The sequence below is a fragment of the Microchirus variegatus genome (genome assembly GCF_963457635.1).
Source record: "Microchirus variegatus genome assembly, chromosome: 2".
NCBI classification, from domain to species: Eukaryota; Metazoa; Chordata; class Actinopteri; order Pleuronectiformes; family Soleidae; genus Microchirus; species Microchirus variegatus.
Genome location: NC_139803.1, coordinates 43,732,810 through 43,749,170, shown reverse-complemented (window position 1 = coordinate 43,749,170; position 16,361 = coordinate 43,732,810). Strand labels below are relative to the sequence as shown.

Here is a 16,361-nt window from a genome sequence, read left to right as displayed (position 1 = left end):
GGTGTGGGAGAGTGAGTGGTTTACAAACGTCAGTTTCCTGTTGTCAAAGTCCGTCTAACATTGAGATAAAGATGTGAAACATGTTGGTAATACATCACAGACATCAACTTTTATCAGGTGAGTCTTTTATTAAGGCTCTTTGTCTAAAGGCCACATTATACTTCTCCGACTGCGTATGCGTTATCCGTCTGCGTCACCACGGAGACGCCTCGAGCATTTATACTTCTGCGTCGTGGTGACGGACACTCGCTGCAATTTCCCGCCCGATCAGTAGGGGTCGCTGCGCAAGGTTGTTGTGCTTCTGGCTACAGTGAGCAATGGCGTCCGAGAAAGAAAGAGAGAGAAAGACTGTTGTTGTTGAAAAAGTGGCCGTTTCTCACTTTTCTGTGTCACGGAACGCAGTTTTAAGATAATTTGAGGCGAGAAATTGGCCATTTAGAGTCTAAACATGTGCTGTGTGTGTTAAGATATGACGTATTTATAGTTCGGCAGCGGCGTTATCGGCGGGGATCAGCTCCGCCTCTGTCAGGACGCCCGGAGCGCACTGAGAGCCGGCACAGAGCAGCTTAGCTCGGCCTGTCCTGAGGACCAATCGCAGCTCTTGCCGTCTCCGTAGTCCCTTGACGGAGTGACGGACACTTAAAAAATATTCCGTGCACCCGGAGACGACGCAGAGGCTCTTCGACAGGTTCTGCGTCGACGCAGAGGACTCTGCGTAGCTACGCAGAGCACTTTACGCAGGAGTATAAATTGGGCTTAAGGCTGGTTCACAGCAGCAGGGGGCGCTCACAGCACAGTCAGTGTTAGTACGTCATACAATCACACTTCCACAAATGATGCACTAAACCTTTATGAATGACATGAATTTGATTTTATTGTCATCAGATCAGTGAGAATCATCATAAAAAATATAATAATAATAATAATAATAATAACAATAATTAAAAACAACAATATATATTTGAGTTTTTCTGCACTAAAGTGTGGGCGCGTTCCTAAATGGGGGCGGAGTCAAACAGTGGTGGAAACACTTTGTTTCCATCAGGAAACAGGAAGCTAACGTTTGTACGACACGTTCACCATGAGGCGTGACTTCCCGGAATTAGTCTGTTGCAAATGAAATGGCTTGTGTCCAGCAGATGGCAGCAGAGAGACTTCAGCAGGTCAGAGCAGTTTGATGGACAACTATAAATATATAAAAAATATATATACTGTATATATATATATATATATATTATATATATGTTTGTATTGAATATTGAGCTGAGACGGTAAGATTCTCTTCACAGTGAAGAGGAAGAAAATCTCTCGGTCTTTTTTGACTTTGCTGATAAGAGAGGAACTCGATGACTCCTCCCCCTTTCAACACACACACACTCACAGACACACACTCACACACACACACACTCATGTTGTTTTTGTTACAGGATTCTCTCTCTCACACTCACACACACACACAGCTGTTTCTCAGTCATGTCGCAGTATTTAAGGGATATTTTGTTCCTGTCTCTGGCTTTGGTCCTCAACGGTGAGCAGAGTGTGTGTGTGTGTGCGTGTGTGTGTGTGTGTGTGTGTGCGCGCGCGCGTGTCTGCAGATAAAAGTTCTTTGTTGTTATTTTGCAGCTGAAAACAGCCGAGTGCAAAAAATGAAAATAATGTAAACAGGAAGTGAACTTCAGAGTGCGGTTGTTTTGAGGACCTCTAGTGATATTTAAAATAATAACAACAACAACAACAGCAGCTGTTGTGTAATGCATGCACTTTTCTGCGCAGTTTCCTGCGCAGTTTCCTATGTTTTAGGCTCAGAATGTGTGTGTGTGTGTGTGTGTGTGTGTGTGTGTGTGTGTAGTCAAGTCTCATCTTGTTAAGGTGAGGTTACTTTGGCGTTTGAAAACAAACAACTCCCGTCAGGCTCAAAACTAAGAAGAACATTCTTTCACTTTTGAGGATTTTAACAGTTTGAATATACATATAAAAAAAATAAAAAATATATATGTATATGTATATGTATATGTATATGTATATGTATATGTATATGTATATGTATATGTATATATATATATATATATATATAAAATGCATCAGTGTTGAATAGAATAACTCTCTCCATCTGTAACAATGTGGCCAAAAACAGTTACTACACTCAAATTCAAAACACTGCGGCGAGTCGTCCCCGCCCCCTCCTCCTCCTCCTCCTCCTCCTCCTCCTCCTCCTCCTCCTCCTCCTCCTCCGCCCCTCCCCTCCAGAGTCGAGGTTGCCAGAGCGGTTTCAAAACACAAACACGACTTTTCGGTCCAAAAAATATTATTTTAATGCGAATATTTTGTCTGTACTGTTGTTGTTGGTGAGTTCAGTTTGTTATATGAACATTATTCCTGAGTCTCTGTGACATATTAGGAGGATTTTATCATTTATTACATAATGCACCTTTAATCATTCTTAATAAATCAATAGAAAACTGTCTGTTTTTTTTTACTCCCTCTTAAGTCCTTAAGGACAAAAACGTCCACTTCCAAAAACGACAATAAAAACAGAACAGATTCATATTCTTCAGTAAATTAAGTTATAAATTTCCTTTTCTTCACAAAAACAACCATTTCATACAGAATTCAGAGCTTTTATTCTGAAGAAAATATGAAAGTGACACATGTTAAATATAACTGTTAGCATGTTTTAGCCTAAAGAAGAAGCAACGATTCATCATAATTATTAACAGAAAACTCTTTTTATCTGCTCACTGTTTTCTGTTTTCGTTGTTTTTAGGTCTAGACGAGCTAACAGTGACGTCTGGAAGTGACGTAACTCTTGAGTGCAATGGAGGGATGACGCTGATCGAGTGGACAAGATCTGACCTGCAGCCGCTCAAGTACGTCTTCTTCTACCGTAACGCGCGTCCGTACGAAAACTACCAGAATCCACGTTATCGCGGTCGAGTGGAGCTGAGAAATCCCGAGATAAAAGACGGAGACGTTTCCATCACGGTGAAGAACGTCACCGTCGACGACTCTGGAGTTTACGAGTGTAGAAGCATCGTGAAGATCGGAGGAAACAACGTAGAGTCCAAGAGAGTCATCAACCTGAGAGTCATTGAGCCGCCAGGTGAGTTGGTAGAGTCCAGATCTGGTTGAGTTGGTAGAGTCCAAACTTGCTGACACCTGGTCCTTCTCTGCAGGTCTCACAGCTCCACTGAATGAGGACGAAGAGAACAAAGATGAAGAAAAGTTGGAAGAAGAAGGAAAATCGGATGAAGGAAACCGTGGAAACAGTGTTGGGCTGATCGCTGGTGTGTGTGTGACTGTGGGGTTTGTTTGTGTTGTGATTGTTGTCATCGTTCTCTCAAAGACGCACAAATTATCCAAAAAGAAGGTTCCAAGTGAATTAGGGTCCATCACAGCCTTGGTTCAACAATCACCTGACATTGTATGAGTAAGTGTATTACACCAATGTATTTCCGCACTTTAATACACTGTAATAATACATGGTGACAGCCACTCCATGTCGCCCGCTTTGTTTACTCCACAGATCAGCTGATCGCGCCATCCAGTTCCATCAAAACTATCAAACTAAGCAAACTTGGTCTGATCAATAAAAGGGCGCCGCGGACTCGTTTCAGAGAGACTGGAACGACGCTCAGGTCCGGTACATGAGGCTCCAGCACCTCCGTGATTGGTTCAGCCCAGCGACCAGAACTGCCGGTGAGACTGTTACTCTGCACAACAGGCGGATTTCAGCGCGTGAACTTCGACCCCCGTTGTGTCCTCCCTGCTGTTACTCCAGGACTTTTGTTTTGAAATGGATCCTGATGCTCGCAAATTAAAGCCACTTTATTGATAAAGTTGTACTGTTATTTTTGGATAGTTACTCTGTTTTGTCACAATAACTACAAGTTTTTCTTCGTGTGTTTCTATTTTTGTGGAGTATATACTGTATATATATGTGTGTGTGTGTGTGTGTGTGTAATGTATTTGACTGTGTGTGTGTGTGTGTATGTGTGTGTGTGTGTGTGTGTGTGTGTATAAAAGACGTGACGTCGGCGTCAGGGCGTAGTCCTCTGTCCCTCATCAGTGATCTCCACTTGGGAAATGCAATAGTACCAAGGTTCTGAGGTCTTCTAAAGTCTTCTGAGGTCTTCTAAAGTCTTATGAGATCTTGTAAAGTCTTCTGAGGTCTTCTGAGATCTTCTGAAGTCTTCTGAGGTCTTCTGAAGTCTTATGAGGTCTTCTAAAGTCTTCTGAGGTCTTCTAAAGTCTTATGATATCTTTTAAAGTCTTATGAGGTCTTCTAAAGTCTTCTAAAGTCTTATGAGATCTTCTAAAGTCTTCTGAGGTCTTCTGAAGTCTTATGAGGTCTTCTAAAGTCTTCTGAGGTCTTCTGAAGTCTTATGAGATCTTCTAAAGTCTTATGAGGTCTTCTAAAGTCTTCTGAGATCTTCTGAAGTCTTCTAGGAGAGTCCTCTGAGGTCGTCTGAGATGTTCTAAAGTCTTCTGAGGTCCTCTGGTGTCTGTTGAAGTCTTTTTCCGGCCAGTCGTCATGCGCCGTATAGTGCCCAGAACACCAAAATCTGTTATCATGTAATATTCGTGAAACATTTAGATAACCAGTAGAGCTGCAACAATGAATTAATCAATTATAGAGAGGTTTTTTTTTTTGTTTGTTTTTTTTTTAACAATTAATACAAACTTTGTGATTTGTTAGCTTCTTAAATGTGAATATCGTCTGGTTTCTTTGCTCCATTTGACAAAAAAAAAAAAAAAATCATTAAAACGAGGTTCCAGGTGAGCCTCGTCACTCACTCTCCCAGTATGAATGTTTACTTCAGTGTTCAGGTTGACATCCGTGCTTCTGTTTCCAGTAGAAGCTGCTGTGTGGTGCTATCTTCTTGGATACATGCTTTATTTGATAAATGGACACAGCACAACACGTTTTTGTTTTTTTTTATTTAATAATTTATTATTTAAATTATTTCTTCACACTGTACTGAATGAGGATGAAGTGCAACCAAGTGCTAACATAGAGATTCATCAGAATGCTGCTATATGCTTGTTATATTTGGGAAATAAAAGAGACCTCGATCCAAAAAAAACAAAAAAAAAAAAATCGTCGAGTTTGGCATATGTATAGACATATATTAAGACCATGATTTTGTCAAATCTTAGAAGTTTTTGATGCTGGTCAAAGATGTAATGTGGACAAACTTATTATGTGGAACTATATTAAGTGTTGTATATTTATATATATTTTATATATATATTTATATTTCTTAGGAAAAGAGTGGCAATTTTTCTACAACTTTAATATCAAAGCTATGTAAGGTTAGGATGAAGTCATTATTTTGCATGGTGATGTAATAATAATAGAGCCTCACACACACACACACACACACACACACACACACACACACACACACACACACACACACACATTCTTGTACTTGCTGCATACTGAGGACCAGCATTTCCACTTTATAAATCAACACAATTACAAATATCTACTTCATGAATGACATCTACAAAGAACTACTGGTTGCAGTACCATAAAATGTCTGCAGGTGGAGCCCCAGAGCAAAAAGGGCTGGAAAACTTTTCGATTTTATTTTATTTTTTTAATTTTTGGTCCAACATTTTACAAAAACGTCATACTATACTATGTAGACCAAAATTTAAAAAAGAATTTGACAAAAAAATTTTGGTCCAAAATTTGACAAAAACGTCATACTATACTATGTCTTCCAAATATTGGGAATTTTTTTTTGACCCAAAATAAAAAAAAAAAAATTGACCCAAAATTTGAAAAAAAATTGACCCAAAATTTGAAAAAAATTAGACCCAAAATTTGAAAACAATTTGGCCCTCAATTGGAAAAAATTTGACCCAAAATTTGAAAAAAAAAATGGCCCAAAAATTTTGGTCCAAGATTTGACAAAAACGTCATTCTATACTATGTCGTCCAAAATTGAAAAAAAAAAATGTACCCAAATTTTTGGTCCAAAATTTGAAAAAAGAAATTTGGTCCAAAATTTGAAAAAAAATTGGTCCAAAAATTAAAAAAAAAAATGTGGTCCAAAATTTGAAAAAAAAATTATGGTCCAAAATTTGAGAAAAAGTCATCCAAAATTAAAATTTTTGACAAATTGAGTATAGCATGTTATAGCAACCTAAGGAAGTGATTTCAATGAAAACAAAGTGAGGACCGGCCAAAATGTCCTCACTCCGTAAAAATGACCTCACTTTGTTGGTTTAAAACCCTCACTGGTCCTCAGTATGCTGCAAGTACAAGAACACACACACACACACACACACACACAGCCATTAACACCCAATTCTACAAATGTTGACATGTTTAACACAAATTCATTGCAGTCTAGATTCAGAGTTTACATCACATTTTTATAAAAGAACAGTAGTTCTTGTTGTTTTTTATTCATTGAAAATAATAAAAAGCACAAGTTTCATTGACCTCGTTGACTGTCGCGCTTGTTTGGTCGTGTCAGTTTCTTCTGTAAAAGCAACATGGTCAAGTGGTATTTTTCATAAAAAAATATTATAATTTACAGGAAATTTCACGGGGAATGAGATTATTCCTCTATTGCAATGTACGACCATATTTTGTTTATATAACAGTTTATACATAATTTGTCAAATGTTATTGAGAAAATGCCAAGGGTTTTTTAGCATTTGTCCTGGTTTATATTGCAAATACGCATTTTTTTATTTTGGATGAGAAACCAAGACTTTTACTTTGAAATCTGGGCTTGTGTTTCACATGGATGGACAAAAAACACAGAAAACGTGACTTTTATTTTGAAAATGATGTGTTTGTATTTCAGTGTGGATGAAAATAAAGTGAGACTTTTATTTTGAAAAACTGGCTTTGTGTTTTAGTGTGGATGAAGAGAAAGTGAGACCTTTATTTTGAAAATTGGGCATTATTGTTATTATAATTTTGAAGCTTGCAGGTATGTGTTTTAGTGTGGATAAACAGAAATGGAGACTTCTATTTAGAAAAATTTGGATTTAAATTTACTGTAGATGCACAGAAAACGTGACTTTTATTTTGAAAATTGTGTGTTTGCATTTCAGTGTTGATGAAAAGAAAGTGAGACTTTTATTTTGAAAAACTGGCTTTGTGTTTTAGTGTGGATGAAGAAAGTGAAACTTTTATTTTGAAAAACTGGCTTTGTGTCGTGAATGAAGAGAATGAATGAAGAGAAAGTGAGACTTTTATTTTGAAAAACTGGCATTATTGTTATTATAATGTTGAAACTTGCAGGTATGTGTGGACAAACAGAAATGGAGACTGAGGGCGATACAGCCCTTAAACTTGACCCTCAACTTAATTTATCTGAGAATCGGGACAGAACTTGGACTAGAGGGAGAGCATTTATGAGATTGAGGGTTAAGATTGAGGATTAAGATTGAGGGTTAAGATTGAGGATTAAGATTGAGGGTTAAGATCGAGGATTAAGATCGAGGATTAAGATCGAGGATTAAGATCGAGGGTTCAGATTGAGGGTTAAGACTGAGGGTTAAGATTGAGGGTTAAGATCGAGGATTAAAATCGAGGGTTAAAATCGAGGATTAAGATCGAGGATTAAGATCGAGGGTTCAGATTGAGGGTTAAGACTGAGGGTTAAGACTGAGGGTTAAGATCGAGGGTTAAGATCGAGGGTTAAGATCGAGGATTAAGATCGAGGGTTAAGATCGAGGATTAAGATCGAGGATTAAGATCGAGGGTTAAGATCGAGGGTTAAGATTGAGGGTTAAGATTGAGGATTAAGACTGAGGATTAAGATTGAGGATTAAGATTGAGGTTAAGATCGAGGGTTAAGATCGAGGGTTAAGATCGAGGATTAAGATTGAGGATTAAGACTGAGGATTAAGATTGAGGATTAAGATTGAGGATTAAGATTGAGGGTTAAGACACATATATATACATATATATCACGTACATCTGAACATCAAACAAACCCTCACTTCCTCTACATGTGTATTCTGGTTCTCTAGACCAACTGCACCACCTTGTGGTACAACAGAGACAAAACAACACAAGGAAATACTGAACCGTTGAATCGTTGAGTGCAGCTGTGTTAAACAAAACCAACGATTCACGAATATTATAGAACATTATAGAACATAAGAATATTATAGAACATAAGAACATTATAGAACATAAGAATATTATAGAACATAAGAACATTATAGAACATAAGAACATTATAGAACATAAGAATATTATAGAACATAAGAACATTATAGAACATAAGAACATTATAGAACATAAGAATATTATAGAACATAAGAACATTATAGAACATAAGAACATTATAGAACATAAGAACATTATAGAACATAAGAATATTATAGAACATAAGAACATTATAGAACATAAGAATATTATAGAACATAAGAATATTATAGAACATAAGAACATTATAGAACATTATAGAACATAAGAATATTATAGAACATAAGAATATTATAGAACATTATAGAACATAAGAACATTATAGAACATAAGAATATTATAGAACATAAGAACATTATAGAACATAAGAACATTATAGAACATAAGAATATTATAGAACATAAGAACATTATAGAACATAAGAACATTATAGAACATAAGAACATTATAGAACATAAGAACATTATAGAACATAAGAATATTATAGAACATAAGAACATTATAGAACATAAGAATATTATAGAACATAAGAACATTATAGAACATAAGAACATTATAGAACATAAGAACATTATAGAACATAAGAACATTATAGAACATAAGAACATTATGCACATTAATAGGTCTGTATATAATACACTCACACACGCACACACGCTACACAAGCTCGCTCGCACAAACACACAAAGACACACACGCACGCACGCACACACACACATGCAAATCATTTCCACATACCCATGAAACGGTCAGAAACCCCGGCCCATAGACGTGGTTCAAACTTTAAACGATTCACAAGACGTGAGACTTTTCTACGGTGGCCCTGAGGTGCAAAACCCAAAACACATCGACTCAAAACTGAAGATCGACCAGAATCCGTGTATCATTCGTTCATGTTCATTTGTAAAAAAACAACAAACAACAAAAAACCGACTTGTTTTCTTAATATTCGTTTTCTATATATTTAGTCTGTACTGTTGTTGTTGGTGAGTTCAGTTTGTTATATGAACATTATTCCTGAGTCTCTGTGACATATTAGGAGGATTTGATCATTTATTACATAATGCACCTTTAACTGTGTTTCAAACCCTTACATGTGAGAGCGGACATTCTCACAGCTGTACCTGTCCTGATGTTTGCTCTGATCATTATTCGTCCGTAACTCTCAGCGGTGTCGTCGGCGGATCACGCTCTGAAATAAGAAATAAGAAATGAAGTCGGTTAAAAACACTAAAGTGATTCTCAGTAAAGTGACACAAACACTTTGTTTCCATCAGGAAACAGGAAACAAACGTCTGTTTTGACACGTCGACCACGAGGCGTGAGATCATCACCAGATCACTTCACACTTGAAAAAACAACAACAAATGTACTCGGAGAGGATTTTGTCCCTTTATTGTTCAATCAAATAGAATAGATTTGAAACCAAAAAAAGAGATTTGAGAGCAAAGAAGAGTTAGTGGCAAAAATGTACCATTTACTGACTGAGTGAATTTACTGATGACAACCTCCGGGTGGGGCGACGGGTGCTGACTGTTGTTTGTGCTTATGCACCGAACAACTGTTCAAAGCACCCAGTCTTTCTGGAGTCCCTGCTGGGGGACTTCAATGCTCATGTGGGCAAAGACAGTGAGACCTGGGGCCTCGTGTACAAAAGGTTTGCGTACGCACAAAAACACGGCGTACGTCCTTTTTCCCCGCCGACTTTCAGATGTATGAAGCGTGAAATGACCGTGGAAATGTGCAATCCGACGTGAGCGCGTATTCAGGCGCAGAAGGGTGTCCATATGTGCACTTGGCACCAGGATACCCTTGGCCGTAGGTCAATCATCGACTTGCGGCCATATGTCTTGGACACTCGGGTGAAGAGAGGGGCGGAGCTGTCAACTGATCACCACCTGGTGGTGAGTTGGCTCCAATGGCAGGGGAGGATACCGGTCAGGCCTGGCAGACCTAAACGTGTAGTGAGGGTCTGTTGGTAACGTCTGGCGGAATCCCCTGTCAGAGAGAATTTCAACTCCCACCTCCGGCAGAATTTCGACCACGTCCCAAGGGAGGCGGGAGACATTGAGGCCGAATGGGCCAGGTTTCGTGCCTCCATTGTCGAGGATGGCTGACCGGAGCTGTGGCCGCAAGGTGGTTGGTGCCTGTTGGAGGCGGCAACCCCCGAACTCGTTGGCGGACACCGGCGGTAAGGGATGCCGTCAAGCTGAAGAAGGAGTCCTACCAGGCCTTTTTGGCTTGTGGGACTCCAGAGGCAGCTGATGGGTACCGGCAGACCAAGCGCAAATGCGGCTTCGGCGGTCTCTAAGGCACGACTTCCCGGACGGCTTTGAGGAGGTTCTGGTCGACGATCCGGTGACTCAGGAGGGGGAAGCAGTGCAACATCAACACCGTGTACAGTAGGGATGGGGTACTGCTGACCTCGACTCGGGACGTTGTGGGTCGTTGGCGGGATTACTTCGAAGATCTCCTCAATCCCACTGACACACCTTCCAATGAGGAAGCAGAGTCTGGGGACTCAGGAGTGGGCTGTCCTATCTCTGGGGTTTAGGTTGCAAAGGTGGTTAAATGTCACGTGGACGTTGGGGACAGTGCCTCTGGATTAGCAGACCGGATCTTTTTAAGAAGGGGGACCGGAGGGTGTGTGCCAACTACAGGGGGTATCACACTCCTCAGCCTCCGGGGTAATATTTTTACGGGGGTCCTGGAGAGGAGAGTCCGTTGGATAGTCGAACCTCAGATCCAGGAAGAACAGTGTCGTTTTCGTCCTGGTTGCGGAACGATGGATCAGCTCTATACTCTCTGCAGGGTCCTGGAGGGTGCATGGGAGTTCGCCCAACCAGTCAAGGCATTTGATCGTGTCCCTCGGGGACTCCTGTGGGGAGTGCTCCGGGAGTATGGGGTTCCGGAACCCTTGGTAAGGGCCATTCGGTCCCTGTACGACCGGGCCAGAGCTTGGTCCGCATTGCCGGCAGTAAGTTGGATCCGTTTCCGGTGGGAGTTGGACTCCGCCAAGGTTGCCCTTTGTCATTTCTAGATGCAGCCAGGGCGTTGAGGGAGTCCGGTTTGGTGAGCTCAGGATCGGGTCTCTGCTCTTTGCGGATGATGTAGTCCTGTTTGCCTCACCGGGCCGTGATCTCCAGGAGACCATGGTCCTCAACCGTAAAAGGGTGGGGCTGAGATCCTGCCCCAAGTGGAGGACTTTAAGTATCTCAGGGTCTTGTTCACGAGTGATGGAAAAATGGAGCGAGAGATCGACAAACGGATCGGTGCGGAATCTGCAGTAATGCAGACTCTGCATCGGTCTTGGTGAAGATTTACCGGTCGATCTACGCTCCTATCCTCACCTATGGTCACGAGCTGTGGTTAGTGACTGAAAGAACGAGATCGTGGATACAATACTCTTCTGATTGGTTCTCTCCCCAGTTCGTCCAGTTTTCGTTAGTTCTTGTGGTTCATCGACGAACCTGAACCTTTCTGAACCTTTTCACTCACGTCGTGGATTCTGACGCGAAACGCGGTGGAAAACAGACGCCGTTTGATGGCGTCACTAGCGCTACAGAGACATCTAGCGGCCACATGACATTCAAACAGTTTTTAGCGTATAAAAACGGAGACTGTCTCACCCACGGGTTTCCTCCGAACACATGGTCTCACCAGCAGAACCAGAACAACCAGAACAACCAGCAGAACCAGCAGAACCAAAGCTTTGACTGATATGGCAACAGCAATGATGAATGTGGAGGACGGAGACCCTGATGAAGCCTCCTGACCTGTGACAGTGATCCAGCTGGTCAGAGACTCTCCTTCACCGATGATGTCACACTTGTAGGCTCCTTCGTCAGACTTGGCGATGTGATGGATGGTCATGTGACCCGTTTGCTCGGTTCTGATGGTCAAGTTGTTTTTGTAGAACGTTGCCTCTCGGTTGGACGTTTGTCTGGTTCGACATCGCAGAGTGACATCACATCCTGTTGTCACAGGGAGGGCGGGGCTCTGCAGGATCACTGACTGAGCTGCACACAGAGGAAGACGGCAGTGTTTTAAAAAGTGTGGACCAACAGAAACTCAGACTTTTACTTTGAAAACCGTGGAGGTGTGTCAGTGTGGGCGGAGCCTGACTCCACAGTCTCACCTGTCACAGTAATGTTGATGCTGCTGTTGGCTCCTCCCTCTCTGGACTCACACCAGTAAACTCCAGAATCAAAGTCCATGACAGGACCAAGTTGACAGATGTCAGCGCTCTCGACTCCCCAGTCTTTACACACAGTCCTGACATCTGTGGACGTGTTTCTCATCAGCGTCCACTCACTGTCCTCACTGTTGTCCTCACTGTTGTCCTCACTGTTGTCCTCACTGTTGTCCTCACTGTTGTCCTCACAGCTCAGAGAGACAGAGTGTCCCTCAAATACCTGAGAACTGTCAGGACTCAACGTCACACCAGCTGCATTCAAACATCACAGAGAAAGACATTTAGGATAGATAGATGCTAGCTAGCTTAGGTAGACAGATGCTAGCTAGCTAAGATAGATAGATGCTAGCCAGCTAAGATAGATAGATGCTAGCTAGCTAAGATAGATATATAGATGCTAGATAGCTAAGCTAGATAGACGCTAGCTAGCTTAGATAGATAGATGCTAGCTAGCATATATAGATAATAAATAGATAGATAGATAGATGATAGCTAGCACAAATAGATAGATAGATAGATAGATAGATAGATAGATAGATAGATAGATAGATAGATAGATAGATAGATAGATAGATAGATAGATAGATGCTAGCTTGCCCAAATAGATAGATGCTAGCTAGCTTAGCTAGCTTAGATAGATAGATAGATAGATAGATAGATAGATAGATAGATAGATAGATAGATAGATAGATAGATAGATAGATAGATGCTAGCTAGCACAAATAGATAGAGAGATGCTAGCTAGCTTAGAAAGATGCTAGCTAGCATAGATAGATAGATGCTAGTTAGCTTAGATAGATATATGCTTGCTAGCTAGCTTAGCTAGATAGATAGATACATAGATAGATAGATAGATAGATAGATAGATAGATAGATAGATAGACGGACGGACGGACGGACGGACGGACGGACGGACGGACAGACAGACAGACAGACAGACAGACAGACAGACAGATAGATAGACAGATAGACAGACAGATAGACAGATAGATAGATAGATAGATAGATAGATAGATAGATAGATAGATAGATAGATAGATGTCGCACATTGTAAAAAAAAACAAAATAAAAGCTAAAATAAAATGATAAAGACAATGGTTTAGTGTTGGAATTCACTCACCGTGTTCTGAGCGACGACAGAGCGACGACATCAGCACTGAAGAGAAACAGAGGAACAAATAAAAACAAAATAAATCAGGAGGTTTGTGAAGAAACAGCAAAGACACACAAATGTGATGAAATCAAGTTTCCTTTAGCGTAAAAAGAGGTGAAAATAATGTGAAACAACAGAGAAAGCTTTTTACTCACAGATCAGCTTCAGCAGAGACGTCATGGTACGACCCGTTACTGATGTTTCTGCTGCTTCATCACCTACGTCCTCTGAATGCAACACTGTGGTTTTTACTGACGCCACATGAAAAAAAACTTCTTCTAGCTGTCGTCAGTTTCACAACATATATATGTACATATATCTACATATATAGATTTAAAAATACAATAATATATATATAGCACAAATAGATAGATAGATGCTAGGTAGCTTAGATAGATAGATAGATAGATAGATAGATAGATAGATAGATAGATAGATAGATAGATAGATAGATAGATAGATAGATAGATAGATAGATAGAAGCTAGCTAGCATAATAGATAGATAGAAGCTAGCTAGCATAATAGATAGATAGAAGCTAGCTAGCATAATAGATAGATAGATGCTAGCTAGCTTCGATAGATAGATAGATAGATAGATAGATAGATAGATAGATAGATTCTAGCTAGCATAATAGATAGATAGAAGCTAGCTAGCATAATAGATAGATAGAAGCTAGCTAGCATAATAGATAGATAGATGCTAGCTAGCTTCGATAGATAGATAGATAGATAGATAGATAGATAGATAGATAGATAGATAGATAGATAGATAGATAGATAGATAGATAGATAGAAGCTAGCTAGCATAATAGATAGATAGAAGCTAGCTAGCATAATAGATAGATAGATGCTAGCTAGCTTCGATAGATAGATAGATAGATAGATAGATTCTAGCTAGCATAATAGATAGATAGAAGCTAGCTAGCATAATAGATAGATAGAAGCTAGCTAGCATAATAGATAGATAGATGCTAGCTAGCTTCGATAGATAGATAGATAGATAGATAGATAGATAGATAGATAGATAGATAGATAGATAGATAGATAGATAGATAGAAGCTAGCTAGCATAATAGATAGATAGAAGCTAGCTAGCATAATAGATAGATAGATGCTAGCTAGCTTCGACAGATAGATAGATAGATAGATAGATAGATAGATAGATAGATAGATAGATTCTAGCTAGCATAATAGATAGATAGAAGCTAGCTAGCATAATAGATAGATAGAAGCTAGCTAGCATAATAGATAGATAGATGCTAGCTAGCTTCGATAGATAGATAGATAGATAGATAGATAGATAGATAGATAGATAGATAGATAGATAGATAGATAGATAGATAGATAGATAGATAGATAGATAGATAGATAATTATTTATTATGAATGAATGAAAATGTCTCCAACCATCGCTGACTTCATCACTGAACATCGATTCTCAGATAAACACCAATGTTGACTGAAGTCTATGATGTCTTTGGGTTTGTCAGATCGTGTCGTTTCCTGGTTTACAAATGATTTGAGTGACAGGACTCGGTGTATTGAATATGATGGTCTGTGTGAATGTCCACAAGGGGGCGCCACAGGGTTTCAATACTAGGACCCCCTCCTGTTCATTATGTATATGAATGATTTGGGGGAAAATGTGTTAGATGCTAACATGCATTTTTATGCCGATGACACAATTATTTACTGTTTAGAATCAACACAGGAAATGAACAGATTTCAGACTGAGACACGTGAGAAGACATATTTTACTTGTAAGTGTTTTTTTATGATTTTATTTGTTGTTTGTATATTGTAACTTTGTAACTTTTGCTGCCTCTTGGCCAGGACCAGGACCAGGACCAGGACCAGGACCAGGACCAGGAAAAATAGGTTTTTTATCTCAATGGGACTTTCCTGGTAAAATAAAGGTTAAATAAAATAAATACAAATGTAAAAAAGGAGACAGTGTGGGCGGAGTCTGCATTCAGGGGTCGACCTTCAGTGACGAGTAGATGACCTCTGGCTCAGGTGGATGTTCTGAACACACACACACACACACACACACACACACACACACACACACACACACACACAGTGTTTGTCTGAGTAACCACGCGAATAATTTCCACATACACATGAATGGGAAACGGTCGGAAACCCCGCCCACTTTGGAGCGTCACAGTGTCGTCACACTTTAACGTAGAAACGTGGTTCGAACTTTAAACGACTCATAAGACTTGAGACTTTTCTCACCTCAGTCAGAGTTTTGATAGATATTACAGTTTTTACACAATCACACTTTAAGTTTTGTACTTTTTTTCAGATCTTATAATGAGTGTGTGTGTGTGGCGCGGCTAGAGTGACACACGCTGCTGAGGTCCAGGAAAATAATGAGAAAAACCTCTAAACAAACTCTTCTCCTGACCTCAGTTTACAACCTACACACACACGTGTTACATCAAAACGTTGCTCTGGTCGTCGTCTAACCATGTGTGTTGTTTTCATTGTCACATGACTTACACTTTTTCTTAAAATCACCTAAAAGCACAGAGAGTTCTGCTCAAAGCTCCCATCGACTCCCATGTTAAATGTTTATTAAAAGTGAAGACGAGGGTGATTTTAAAACTGTCATTTCTCTGTCAATTCACAGCCGTTTGTCACAAATGTAAACGTGGGAGTTCCTGAAAGTCTCCTGACGCTCACACGCCAAACATTTACTCTCTGTCATCAACCGTTCTTGAAATACGACGACTTTAGAACATGTTGTTTTCTCTGTTTTTCACCAGTCTTTGGACAGTGTTTGGAAGGGGTGGGCGGGGCATCAGGGAGGGGGAGGGGCTT

The 16,361-nt window shown here is 40.0% G+C and overlaps 2 protein-coding genes across 2 annotated transcripts in view; both read left to right on the top strand.

Annotated features, from left to right (window-relative positions):
- The first annotated feature begins 1,396 nt into the window (after window positions 1–1,396).
- LOC310944769 (butyrophilin subfamily 2 member A1-like) lies at window positions 1,397–3,824 on the top strand. Its single transcript, XM_083910586.1, has 4 exons — window positions 1,397–1,528; window positions 2,765–3,100; window positions 3,174–3,427; window positions 3,524–3,824. The coding sequence occupies exons 1-3, from the start codon at window positions 1,474–1,476 to the stop codon at window positions 3,425–3,427; spliced, it is 645 nt and encodes a 214-aa protein (XP_083766712.1). The 5' UTR covers window positions 1,397–1,473; the 3' UTR covers window positions 3,524–3,824.
- LOC310944770 (coxsackievirus and adenovirus receptor homolog) overlaps window positions 1,466–16,361 on the top strand; it is a 35,474-nt gene continuing 20,578 nt past the window's right edge. Inside the window, exon 1 of the mRNA XM_083910587.1 lies at window positions 1,466–1,537. The gene's annotated coding sequence lies outside the window, so the exon portion shown is untranslated. The remainder of the gene's footprint in view (window positions 1,538–16,361) is intronic.

Bases quoted from the DNA above. Each gene is read 5' to 3' on its own strand.
- LOC310944769 (XM_083910586.1), top strand. From the start codon at position 1,474: ATGTCGCAGTATTTAAGGGATATTTTGTTCCTGTCTCTGGCTTTGGTC. The intron at 1,529-2,764 runs GTGAGCAGAGTG...CGTTGTTTTTAG, and splicing joins TCTGGCTTTGGTCCTCAACG to GTCTAGACGAGCTAACAGTG. The intron at 3,101-3,173 runs GTGAGTTGGTAG...CCTTCTCTGCAG, and splicing joins GAGAGTCATTGAGCCGCCAG to GTCTCACAGCTCCACTGAAT.